The sequence below is a fragment of the Cucurbita maxima genome, unplaced genomic scaffold, assembly GCF_002738345.1.
Source record: "Cucurbita maxima cultivar Rimu unplaced genomic scaffold, Cmax_1.0 Cma_Scf00005, whole genome shotgun sequence".
Lineage (NCBI taxonomy): Eukaryota > Viridiplantae > Streptophyta > Magnoliopsida > Cucurbitales > Cucurbitaceae > Cucurbita > Cucurbita maxima.
Genome location: NW_019272021.1, coordinates 5294295 through 5306314, shown reverse-complemented (window position 1 = coordinate 5306314; position 12020 = coordinate 5294295). Strand labels below are relative to the sequence as shown.

At 37.9% G+C, this 12020-nt stretch overlaps 3 protein-coding genes across 3 annotated transcripts; 1 reads left to right on the top strand and 2 right to left on the bottom strand.

Annotated features, from left to right (window-relative positions):
* Positions 1 to 477: 477 nt before the first annotated feature.
* On the top strand, positions 478 to 1330 carry LOC111479806 (ethylene-responsive transcription factor ERF118-like). Its single transcript, XM_023124670.1, has one exon. It carries the CDS (start codon positions 583 to 585, stop codon positions 1063 to 1065), a length of 483 nt encoding a protein of 160 aa, XP_022980438.1. The 5' UTR covers positions 478 to 582; the 3' UTR covers positions 1066 to 1330.
* Positions 1331 to 2226: 896 nt separating this feature from the next.
* On the bottom strand, positions 2227 to 5705 carry LOC111479705 (3-ketoacyl-CoA thiolase 2, peroxisomal). Its single transcript, XM_023124519.1, has 14 exons — positions 5473 to 5705; positions 5278 to 5354; positions 5084 to 5168; positions 4811 to 4937; positions 4637 to 4735; positions 4480 to 4547; positions 4257 to 4364; positions 4101 to 4178; positions 3873 to 4005; positions 3686 to 3782; positions 3196 to 3319; positions 2997 to 3105; positions 2720 to 2803; positions 2227 to 2607 (listed from the first exon to the last, which is right to left on the bottom strand). The coding sequence occupies exons 1-14, from the start codon at positions 5557 to 5559 to the stop codon at positions 2498 to 2500; spliced, it is 1386 nt and encodes a 461-aa protein (XP_022980287.1). The 5' UTR covers positions 5560 to 5705; the 3' UTR covers positions 2227 to 2497.
* Positions 5706 to 6564: 859 nt separating this feature from the next.
* Positions 6565 to 11753, bottom strand: LOC111479656. Its single transcript, XM_023124436.1, has 8 exons — positions 11618 to 11753; positions 9046 to 11445; positions 8520 to 8672; positions 7731 to 7894; positions 7503 to 7650; positions 7206 to 7328; positions 6952 to 7039; positions 6565 to 6846 (listed from the first exon to the last, which is right to left on the bottom strand). The coding sequence occupies exons 2-8, from the start codon at positions 11047 to 11049 to the stop codon at positions 6701 to 6703; spliced, it is 2826 nt and encodes a 941-aa protein (XP_022980204.1). The 5' UTR covers positions 11050 to 11445; positions 11618 to 11753; the 3' UTR covers positions 6565 to 6700.
* Between the last annotated feature and the right edge of the window lie 267 nt (positions 11754 to 12020).

Genomic DNA, 12020 nt, shown 5'->3' with positions numbered 1-12020 from the left:
CAAATTTTAAATTTTCATTAAGCAACCATCATTTATGTCAAATTCATTTAATTCCAAGACATTTTATGGTATATAATTAAAACAATACCATATACACTCTTAAAAAAAAAAAAAAAGTTATAACGTATTTGAGTAACTTTGAAAGAGAACATTTTTTAAACACAGTTTATATTACACTTTTGAAAAAAATAATAATTTAAAGTGGGTTTAGTAAAAATTATTGAATTACAACGCAATAACTGTTTTTGTATTAAAAGAAAATAGTACTTTTAAAAATTTAAACAGAGTAAAATACAAAAATAATTGTTTAAAGTATTAAAAAAGTGTGAGTTTTAAACACATTGAAACTGAAAATACATTTTTCAAAAGTCAGTTTAATTTATGAATTTTAAGAGATAAGTTTGAAAATGTTTATGAAAACGAAAAAGGAAGCGGAAAAGAAAAACGCTTAAGCGGACATATAAAAGGAAATATTCTACAATTTTTTCCCTCACAATTGTCAGACCTTCCAGTATTTTACTCCGACGATTCAAAAAAGTAAGGATTCCAAATTGAGTTCAAATTCCTTCGAAGAACAGAAGAATGAGCCGAAAACTACGCGTAATTTGCAACGATCCGGATGGAACCGATTCATCTTCCAGCGAAAACGAAAGAGACGAAGCAAAATCTTTGAAATCGAAACGCATAGTGCGAGAAATCCACTTTCCTGTCTTTCCTTCTCGTTCCTCAAAATCAATTGATGATGAAGCCTCTCAGAGCTCTGCCCGAGGAGGCAGTAATGGCGGAAAGGCTCATCAGCGACGGAATATTAGGGTTTTGTCGAAAACCCTACCGACCGAGAGAACGGCTTGCCGATACAGAGGCGTGAGGCAGAGAAAGTGGGGGAAATGGGCTGCTGAAATTAGAGACCCTTTCAAAAGAGCTCGAATTTGGCTCGGAACTTATAATACTGCTGAAGAGGCTTCTAGGGCTTACGAATCGAAGCGGCTCGAGTTCCAAGCTGCCATGGCTGCCGCCCCCAAAGCTCCACCGCGGTTCAAAGCTTCTCATCTACTAGGTTTTTGAACGTTGGATCTGCGCTGTGCGGCGGAGTTGACGGTGAGGGAAGGGAGGGAGAGGAACCGGCGACGGGAAGGGGTGAGTTTCTTGTCCTTTTTGAATGCCATGTCAGCTTTCTTTTTTACCAAGTTATTATGCCATGTCAACTTGTTGTCAAGCTGAAACTTGCCACATCAGCTTGAGATTCTAATGTAATTTCTTCTCTGTTTGAAGTTCAATGACGTGGAATAGGAATTCGAATGGAAAATTTACAATACCATTAGATAATAAATTAATTTCTTTTCCTTTTATGAGTCCAAATTTTTTGAAATTCAAATTGCTTAACTTAGAAGATACGACATCAAACTACTTTTAAACTTGGGGAATCAAACGACCCTTAAGACAAACCAGTTTTCAAGCACTTATTTGACATAAAGAAGTCATCTACAATACCTATTGTACCATTACGTTGGAGGATAAGGCCACTTGGTAGCTACGTATCAAACTAGATTGAGAGCGTTTACGACTATCATCAAACAAGAGCATTTACGACTATCACCACTTGAGGAACATATCAACAAACATAATCTATTTCAACATCAAAGATACATCTAAAGCATTCAATCTAGATCCTGAACAAACTGAAATAATTATAATTTACTTGCATACGAAAGTGTTATGACAAACCAGCTTCTCATAAGAGCTGTGATTTGAGCTTCAAAAGACTTGTCGTTCGAGTATGTGAGTAGATGAGAGAATTCAAAATCGACTAATTTGAACGAGTCTGCTAAAAGTTAAAGAAGAGGAGGAGGTTAGATACAATGTACCATCCAAAACTAACTCAGAAAACAAAACTTCAAGCTATTACTAGCACTAGTAACATGACTCAAAAAAATAAAATAAAAATGACAGATATTTTGTATAAGGGATAAGGAGCCTTTAACCTTTTAATTAGATTATCAACAAAACCCCAAAAAAAACACCTTTGAAGAAAGCCATCATTCTAACATTTACTCTGAAGGAGGGCTATACAAACTCAACCTCATCTCTTAAACTTAAACTTATGATTACATGGAATACCCATCGCTAAAATGATTTGAAAGATAAAATTCTAGCGAACATGACTGTCTCACAACATTTTGAATCCAACAAAAATTGAATGAAACTAATGAAACAGGATATCTTCTAGTTACCGATGATAAACATCCAAATATCCATTCATCTGTTGAATTCAAACCAAATGACTACTTGTTTAAGGATCATCAGGTAGTTCGGACGACACTCAATAACAAAGGACTAACTTCGAAGCCTTTATGGAAACAAATCAAAAGACAACAGAATTAAAATGATGCGTCCAAAATGGAACAAGATGGTGGGAAGCAAACAGATAATCAAATCTCCATAAAACTGTATCCTTATTGATTTCCTTGTCTCACACTATTGAGTATTGAAACTTGTTCTACCGAGCATCCTTGGACAGAAGATTGATTCCTTCAACTTTCTTAGCATTGCAAAGCTCATCAACACAATCACCCCTCTCAAACACAGCTGCAGCCCCCATTCCAGTGCCTGCCATTTTGCAGTTTCAAGTATTAATCATCCATGGCGTCTTCGTCATCGGACTGTAACTCCACAATAGTCCACAATGGTAAAGAGAAGGAGGTAGAGGGAGAGAGAGTACCTATGCACATTGATATCACTCCAAAACGACAGTCCTTGCCACGGCGTTTCATCTCATGCAACAATGTAGCAACGCAGCGAGCGCCTATGGCAGAAGATTAGAAAGATTTTAAGGTGAGATTTGTGACAATCTAATACTAATTCTTCCTGCCATGTAACCATTATCATTTTCTAATGATTTAATCGTCGTTAAAGAACACAAGGAAGAAACGTATCTAACTCATCAGGATCTTAAATTTTTAGGTGTTGGCTAATAGAGATTCGTGTCAGAAACATACCTGTTGTACCCAGTGGATGTCCAATGGCAATTGCTCCGCCATTAACATTGATCTTTTCTGGATCAAGCCCCAGCTTGTTACGACAATACACAAATTGGGATGCAAATGCCTGTAGGTTACGGTGTGCGTTAGTCCAAGCCAACATGTGCCTAAAAGGTTCAAACTTCAAGCCTTAATTTCTGGTAGAAAAATATGGTACCTCATTTATCTCAAAAAGATCGATATCATTCAGTTCAAGCCCAGCAGCCTTGACAGCCGCTGGAATTGCAACAGCCGGGCCAACACCCATGATAGCAGGATCCACACCCACAGCAGTAAAAGTCCTACAAAACAAACAGCGACAAATGTTGAGACAAGAAAGTACTTCAACTCAAGACAGTTCTAAAATCTTTACTTTGGGAAGCCCCAAGTTGATAACCAAAAGAACGAGCTTTTATGTTCGAAACTAACGCTTAATCTCCTTCATTGTTTCGTGACATGGTGTATTCTGGGAGTAACTATGGCTAACGAAAAGCATGCTGTCATCACCCGAGGCATAAGATTGTAAAAATAATCATGACAGTTTGGGGAGAAGTTTGCAAGTCAGGATATGAGGATGAACAAGTTTTGAATATCTAGCGCAATTCACCATTCAACTTGTACAATTCTTTGTGATGTCAAGTATTAAAGAGAAATCTCGAGATTCAAACCTGAAGACGCCGAGAATAGGGAGTCCTTTTTGCATTGCAACACTTCTCTTCATAAGGAGAACAGCTCCAGCACCATCACTCACCTGACTAGAATTGCCTACACAATACCAACACCAGAGGATCATGAGCAAAAATAGCAGAACATCTCTCTACTAATCAATTCAAATCTAATCAGATATAATTATACCAGCAGTGGTGGTTCCATCTTTCTTAAACACAGGCTTTAGCTTCCCCAAATCTGCTTGAGTTGTGTTCGGTCGAATCCCGTCATCAACAGAGATCGTAACGGGTCTCTCTTCACCAGTTTTTGGGTCAATAATCTGTTTGAAATAAAGACATCAAAGCTCGAGAACCAATTGCCTTACCTGTTCATAAAATATGTGAAAACTTCATTGTATCGAATCTTACTACTTACCTTGGTAGAAACAGGGATAATTTCATCCTTAAATTTGCCACTAGCAGTGGCAGCTGCAGCCTTCCTGTGAGACTCAACCTAGACACACACTAAGGATTTCAGTACAAAATATACATCTAAGAGCCTTGAAAGAGATGCAAGATCCATTCTACTTACAGCAGCCTTATCTTGCTCCTCCCTTGACACCCCAAAACGCTGGGCAACATTTTCTGAGGTTACTCCCATCGGAAGAAGGCAGTTTTGTGCATTTTCCATTGACTTCACCTGTCATTTTTAAGAAGAGATTTAAATTTTTTTAAGATTCCTACTTGAAGTATGTTTTAAAGACTATCTAGAACTGAACTCAAATATGTGCATTAGAGCAAGGGAAAGATAGTACTCTAGGGTTGACAGATCCATCCCAAGCCATTGGATTAACAGTCATCGACTCCAACCCAGCTCCAATTCCTTAAACACGAGCAATAAGAATAGAATAAGTTTGCGTACTAAACAAGGAAGTTATAAAACTTCACTCAACTTATCCCTTTGTTGCTTACCAATATCATAAAATCCTGCTCTTATAGCTGCTGCTACATCAGCAACGGCCTGCAGCCCCGACGAACATTGCCTATTAACAGTTCTAACAGGCACAGTTTCTGCAACAAAAGCATTACATGCATTGATAATAGAAGACACCAATGAATATGAACAATTCTTGGAGAATTGCATACCAGGGAAGCCGGCATAGAAAGTAGCCATCCTACATTCACTCGCTCTCTGAGAACCTGGTGCAAGCACAGAACCAACAACAATGTCCCCAACTTCACTTGGATTCAAATTAGTTTTCTCAATCAATGCCTGGATCAAATCAGAATTCAGAGATGCGCACTAAATCATTAAGCAACAAAAACGAAGAAAAAACGAAAGCATGGTATCCTCTTACTGAGTTTAACCTATTAAGTTGAATCCATAAAGAGAACAGAAGAAAAAGTGAAACAAGAAACCTTCAAAACAGGGGCGAGCAGATCATCAGGATAAGTATCCTTGAAGCCGCCACGCTTCGATTTGCAAAGGGCGGTGCGGTATGCTCTGAGAGAAAGAAAATGGAGATTTCACAAATTCAATTTGACGAACCACTTTGAATCAACTGTAACAAAAAGAGAGCGAGATTCACTTCATGTAAGACGAAGCAACTTACGCAACTATCACGACATCATCTCCAAACACCGACGTTCTTTGATACGACGCACTATCCCCAGCTGCACAAACCGATGCCTAGCAAGAAAAAACAACCAAACCAAACCAAACTCAATCAAACAATTCAAAGAGCGACTTGCAGAAAAAAGTTTGAATAACAAAAACTGCAATTCGAAAGTGGGGATAAAGAACTTACAGAGAGCGAAGATTCATGGCTATAAGCCGAAGATGAAGGCCGGAGATGATGTAGCAGAATGCTCTGCCTGTTGATTGCCTTCTCCATTACTGAAGCCGCCGGAGAAATGAGATTGAGCTTGAGATTGGCCGGAAAAGTAAATGAAATGGTGATCGGTGGCCATTTTCAGGTAAATATAGCAATCAAAATAGGCGGTTGCTTGGGAATGCGTGCCGTCTCAGGATAATGGATAATGCCGAAATTAGGAAGCGCATGGGAATTCTAGAACAACGACGCCATTTTCATTTATCTATCCGTATGATAGATATGTTTACATTATCTATCCGCATGTGGACAAATGTAGACATTATTTGGTGGGCCATCATTTTTCTATTCAATGTTTTTAATTAAAAATTCTAGCTGATAACATGTCTTTTAACTATCATGCAAAAGTGAGCTAATATTTTGCTGTGACATCTTTTTATCTCATTTTTGTGTGTTTATTAAAGTTTATATAAGATTCAATATCGAGGGAACCAAATATTCCTTATAAGAGTGTGAAAACCTCTCTATAGTAGACGTGTTTTAAAACCGTGAGGCTTACGGTAATACGTAATGAGCTAGAGTAGACAATAGCTACTAGCGGTGGGTATGAGTTGTTATAAATGATATTAGAGCCAGGCAAGGGGCGGTGTGTCAGCGAGAACGCTAGGCACCTAAGGAGGGTGGATTATGAGATCTCACATCGATTGGAGAGAGGAACGAAACATTTCTTATAAGGGTGTGGAAACCTCTCCCTAGTAGACATTTTAAAACCGTGAAGCCGACAACTATTGTAATGGACTAAAGCGAACAACATCTGCTAGTGGTGAGCTTTTAACTTTTACCGCTTGTCCCTAAGGATAAATTATCAGTCAAATTATAGATATCAAGAAAAAATCTCTGGTGCAATATCGAATAAATATGAACAACTCAAGAACATGAACATGAACGGCTGCAATATGCAATATGAAAATTTGGCATTACATATCTACAGATTTTTCTAAGTATATCAACTCCATAAACGTCAGATCTATGGGTTGCTTCAGCTGAGTGAGCGAGCAAGCCAGCTAATTAACTACACAGAATAGCTTAAGCTTTAAGTTATTTTCTTTTCCTCTTTTCCAATTCACAAGAACAGTGACTTACATGAGGATGTTGAGTTTCATCTACTTGTTACATTCGGTCTCTTTCTGATCCGAACCGCTACCTACATGCTACGAAGTCTATGCATTATCTCTGTGAATGATGGCCTTGCTGCAGGTTCAGGAGACCAACACTCTTCCATTAGCCTTTTCCATTCGGGATCACAGCGTTTCGGGATCGGCGGTCTAAGAGTATTACTTGCAATTCCACCTGCCCATCAAAGTATAAAACAGCATGATACTAATTTGAACAATACAGCACAAGACCTCTCTTGAGAAGGTTTTAAGAAGTTAGGAGCATAGGAAGGAAAGTTACTGATGATGGCACCGCAATGCATGCTAGCATATGGCTCCTCGCCTGTCAAAATCTCCCACATTGTAATACCGAATGAGAAAACATCAACCTGTTAAAAAGAAAAATGATAATAAAGCAAAAATAGTATTGATAGTATCCTCCAATATGATATAACTGATACAGAACTACGTTTGCATCTCAAGCACAATATCTACGCAACATTTACACGGCTTGATTCAGATGAAAGAAAGTAAAGATCTTCGTTTTTAAGTTACCTTCTCAGAGACCTTAGAACTGCTACTATCTAACAATTCTGGTGCCATCCATGAAAGAGTTCCACTCATGCCTCCCGAAGCAAGTGTGTTGCGCTTAATTCTTGACAGACCAAAATATCCCACCTTAAAAGACAGGAAATGACCCCGAAACGAGCTCAGTGTGACATGAATATTAAATATGAATTTCAACTAGTCATAGGTAACTGCAAGATTCAATTTGATAAAAGTAGATAACTAAACACAGAAACCTCAGAAAACATTGAAGGTGCACAAAATGTCAGCTATGTTAAAACTTACCTTGCATACAGGTCGTTCAGGATCCCTCAAGTTGACTAACAAATTATCACACTTCAGATCAAAATGGATAATGTTTTTCAAATGCAAATATTCCATGCCAGAAGCTGCATCCATTGCAATTATAAGCCTTTTCCGACGATCAAGCACTCTGCAGTGAGAATGCCAAAGTTTCAATATCCCTTTTCACAGGAAAGAAGAGAATCAAAATGTGGAGATAGACCAGCTTACCTGTCCTTCCTTAAAAGGACATGCCTTAACGAACCGTTTACCATATACTCGGTTACAGTTGCCAATGTTCCATCAGGTCCATCAGGAACCACCCCATAAAAAGCCAAAACGTTTGGATGGTGAAGAGTCGAGAGAATCTTTGCTTCTCTCCAGAAATCTCTAGTCTAAGCAAACAGTGAGATTTTGGTCCCATTGTGAAAGGGCCGGGGGGAGGGTGGAATTAGATTGTAGGAATTAAAATAAAAGACAAACAATAACTATATAGAGAGCTTCTTGGAGAATCTACGTAAATATATATTGGTCCTCTCTGAAGTTATCTTGAAGATTGTAAATAAGTATCTCAAAAGAAATGCTCTAGAAACATACTCGCATTTCTTTAGGCTCCAAGCATTTCTTGAGAATTCCTATAAACTTTTTTTACTTGGGCTCCAAGGACCTCATACTTACGAGTAGGAAGCATGTTCCATAAGAAAGAAAAGTAAGAAAGAGCGATTAAAGTGGGTGAGTAAGAAGTCTTCTCTCGTCCATTTTGTACTATCTCAATAAAAGTTTTTTTTTCCCAAGTGTTTGTCTCTTCCCCTTTTGTGCTAAATTCTTCAACAACATGTTCGTAGGACTAATCAATGATGAAATGCATTTGAAAAAATAGAAGGTACAACTTTTACTTCGAAATTGCATGCACAATTTTATAACTTTCTAAGAAAATTTTCATAACCATGTTCACCAACATGAGCACAGGAATCGGTTATACATTCCAAAAGATCTATTTTCAAATTATGTCGTACCTACCAGTCGTTCTTGCTCTGAAAAACTGCCTGAGAAGCAACTCTTGTTTATTCTCTTAATAGCTACATCTGTTCCCCTCCATTTTCCATGAAAAACTGTGCCAAACGTCCCAGATCCCAACTCTTGCAGTTCTTTAAGATCTGCAGCCTTTATGATCTGCATATCAGTGTATGAATTGATCAACAAAACATAATACGAACGTCAACTTTTGTGATGGAGTGAACTTTCCACTCAATTATGCTATAATTACAAAATTCTTATCAACACCCTAGCATGTTTTCTTACAAACGATGTGTGTGCGCGCGTATGTGGAAAATGCTCAATACTAGAATTACAACAACTTCATTCAGTGATGCATATTTTACAAAGTTAGAGGTACCTTAAGTGGACGGATGTGTTTAAAAAGTTGGAGGAACCTTAAGCGGATGAAAGAGTTCAAGATATGTTATATATGAGAATTAAATCCGTATGGAAAGGTACATATGTTGCACATAAAGAAGCTTTGAACCTGCAGGCCGTAGATGCTTACTATATTAGTAGTAGTTTGTTTATCCTTAGTAGAATATTGGCTCTCCTCGAAATATTTTGGAGCAGTTGTTTCTAAATGGTAAATGAGGGTGGGGCCACCCGTGGTGTCTGCAGAATTTTCTAATTCAAGACCTCGTTCGGCAGAAAATCTGCCTCCAAAGCTTTGAACCTCTTTGAGGAGACAACCATTTTGTTGGTAGTCAACATGTTGAAAATATTTGTATTTTTGGTCATCATCAAGTGATGGAACATAAATACCTCCATTGAAATTAGCCTTTTTTTCATCAAAATTGCATTCTTCATATGTTTCATTTTCACTACCAGATGCCACCTTTCGATGATTCTCATATTTAGCATCTTGAAATACCCCGTCAACTCTCTGTTTCCACATCGTTGACAAATCCTGCAAGGAAATTGACATTGCCAGTGAAGGTGACTGATCACTGTCAATGAATGAGGTCAGTGGATAGAATCCTCCATGATTCGACTTTTGATCCTGTTCCAGCAGTAGGGGTTCAGAATGTGAATGCATAATTCTTTGTCCCATATGGGTGGTTCCAGATGTTAGCTGCATTGAATACTCCGCATCAGAGCATAGCTGTTCATAGTTAACTGCCCGTTCCTTAAGCATAGTTTTCACAGAATGTGTATCACTTAGACCCCAGTTGGGTGCAGGCTCAAAATCTACGCTGGAGCCTCGTGGGAAATGAACATTAAGAACTTCGTATGTCTCATCAGTTTCCACTCTAAATTTTTCATGATGATAATCCATCAATTGAGAACCATGGTAAAGATGATTGTGACTGCCAATTGCATCAACATAATAAACCGTATCACGAGGACATTTCTCCGAAACAAATGGAATGAAGTTTATAGCATCTTCTGCACATGTTGAATCTACGTTCTTAAAGTCTTTTTTCAGTACTGTAACCGGAGAATTTAAAGGTGATTGAATAAATGCCTTGCGTGGGATTTGAATGGGATTTAACAATTGCCCACTAGGTCTAGGAAGCATTTCCGCCAAATTTGGCATAGGTGAATGGACATCTTTTAAGTCTGTAGTATGTGAAGAAGCAGTACGAAAATTAGGACTATGAAGAGTTGGGTCTAGCATACCATCCACAGCCTCAACATATTGATAATTAACATCAATTGGTTGAACTGCCCTTTCTTCAATAGAAGTAGGGCTCTCGCAATAATCAAGAAAAATTCTAAGTCTTTGAGAACCCTCTGCATTTTCCAGCTCATGATATTCCTCGATCAAATGATGAAGATCCTCATCAGAACAGATAGAGATAAGTGAATCAAGGTCTTCACCAGGAAGCTGGTACTTTATAGTGTGGGGATATTTACAGACAGCGTATGTCTTTTTGGAAAGTTCTTCATATGAGATGTTTTTTCTAATGGATATAATGTGTGTTTCACCACCGACATATCTAAGCTTCCCATCATTAGGTCTCGGTAATATTCTACCTCCAAAACTACAGAGAAATTTCATCTTGCCATTGGCAGAAAAATCTCCAAATCCAGCCCCAAGGGGATAACATGAACAAGGTGAATCCGGAGCATACAAGGGCGGCATCGTGTGGCCAGATTGAACTACTCGGTTAATTTCATCGGCGAATTCACCAGATGCTTGTCCAGTAGCACTATATTCCCACTGATATTTGCTTGTGTTGTTAGGATGAACCTTGTTGTTCCTTTCAGAATTCATTCTCTCGAGTCTAAGAATTCCACTGGGATCCTCATATTCCAATTGGCTGCTCGGACTGAAACTAAGACCTGTTCTCTTTTTCTGTTGCTGATTATGATGATCTCCATCACTCATGTCAGACAATCTTCTTACAGCAGCTCGATCCCGCAAAAAATGGGAAGAAAATACCCCACCCGTCTGTACACAAACATCACTTCCACTATAATCTGCAGTAATTCGGACATCCGAAACAGCCCTTGGTCTTTCCGTGTATAATTGTTGGCTTAAAGTGGCATGTACTTCCCTAGCCATGATCTCACAAAGATAAATTGTTCAACATATGAACATTTTCTGGCCTTTTAAGCTATCTTCTCCATTCTTCTTCAAAATATAAATCTCTTTCCTTATCTTTTTCCATCACAGAAACAAAAAGAATCTACAAATTTGCTAATTCTACACTCGGAACCCCCAAATCGTCTACTTCAGATGCTCATTTCGTTTCTCCTAAATTTACAAACCATTCAGTCTACTCAATATCGCAGCAAGAACGAGCCATTGACGCCAACAATTTCCATTCATTTCTCAATAACATGGACAAAAAAAAAAAAAGGCTAGACCTAAAACTAATCAGAAATTTGAAACGTTGAAATGTACCTAAGAATCTTCAAATAGGCGCTCTCCTAAAGGATTTCCTTCGCCCTTACCGAACTGTAGAATGAACATACAGAGAATCAATTAATATCGCCAAAAGTTCATTCAAGATGGTCATCTTCCAAGAGAGCGTGGTGTTGGGGGAAAATTTTCTCCAACAAACACAAGATTTAGCCCTAGCTAGAAACAACCAAAATGCGTATCGGAGATCAGAAATACAAATTCATACCTGTGTTCGGATTTGCATTCGAACGAGAAAAGCTCGGAAAATGAAATGGAGAAGAATGTTGAAAGAGGAACGGAGTTGTAGGATAGTAACAATGGGCAGAATAGCGCGCAAAATCACAGGGACGGAAGGTCCTAACCGCCAAACTAATTTATGAATTTCTCGCTCTTTCAACGCAACCCCTCCGATTTTATTTTATTGTTAAATTATAAAAACTTTTATATTGAAACAAAATATTAAAAGTTTTGGTGTAAAATATTTTTTTTTTAACTTTTTCTCTTTATAATTTAATATTATTAAAACCTTTGAAATATTTTTTAAATTATAACAATGAAATACTTTGAACTTTCAAACTGTTTTAAAATACCTTTAAAAATTTATAAAAAAAATTCAAAAAAGAATTTTC

What these genes read in the sequence shown, in the direction of transcription:
- LOC111479806 (XM_023124670.1), top strand. Translation starts at nt 583, where the DNA reads ATGAGCCGAAAACTACGCGTAATTTGCAACGATCCGGATGGAACCGAT.
- LOC111479705 (XM_023124519.1), bottom strand. Translation starts at nt 5,559, where the DNA reads ATGGAGAAGGCAATCAACAGGCAGAGCATTCTGCTACATCATCTCCGG. An exon ending in GCCATGAATCTTCGCTCTCT is followed by an intron (nt 5,355 to 5,472) that starts GTAAGTTCTTTA and finishes TTTTCTTGCTAG; the next exon opens with GCATCGGTTTGTGCAGCTGG. An exon ending in TGCTCGCCCCTGTTTTGAAG is followed by an intron (nt 4,938 to 5,083) that starts GTTTCTTGTTTC and finishes GATTTGATCCAG; the next exon opens with GCATTGATTGAGAAAACTAA.
- LOC111479656 (XM_023124436.1), bottom strand. Translation starts at nt 11,049, where the DNA reads ATGGCTAGGGAAGTACATGCCACTTTAAGCCAACAATTATACACGGAA. An exon ending in GTTCTAAGGTCTCTGAGAAG is followed by an intron (nt 7,040 to 7,205) that starts GTAACTTAAAAA and finishes TCTTTTTAACAG; the next exon opens with GTTGATGTTTTCTCATTCGG. An exon ending in GCATTGCGGTGCCATCATCA is followed by an intron (nt 6,847 to 6,951) that starts GTAACTTTCCTT and finishes TTTGATGGGCAG; the next exon opens with GTGGAATTGCAAGTAATACT.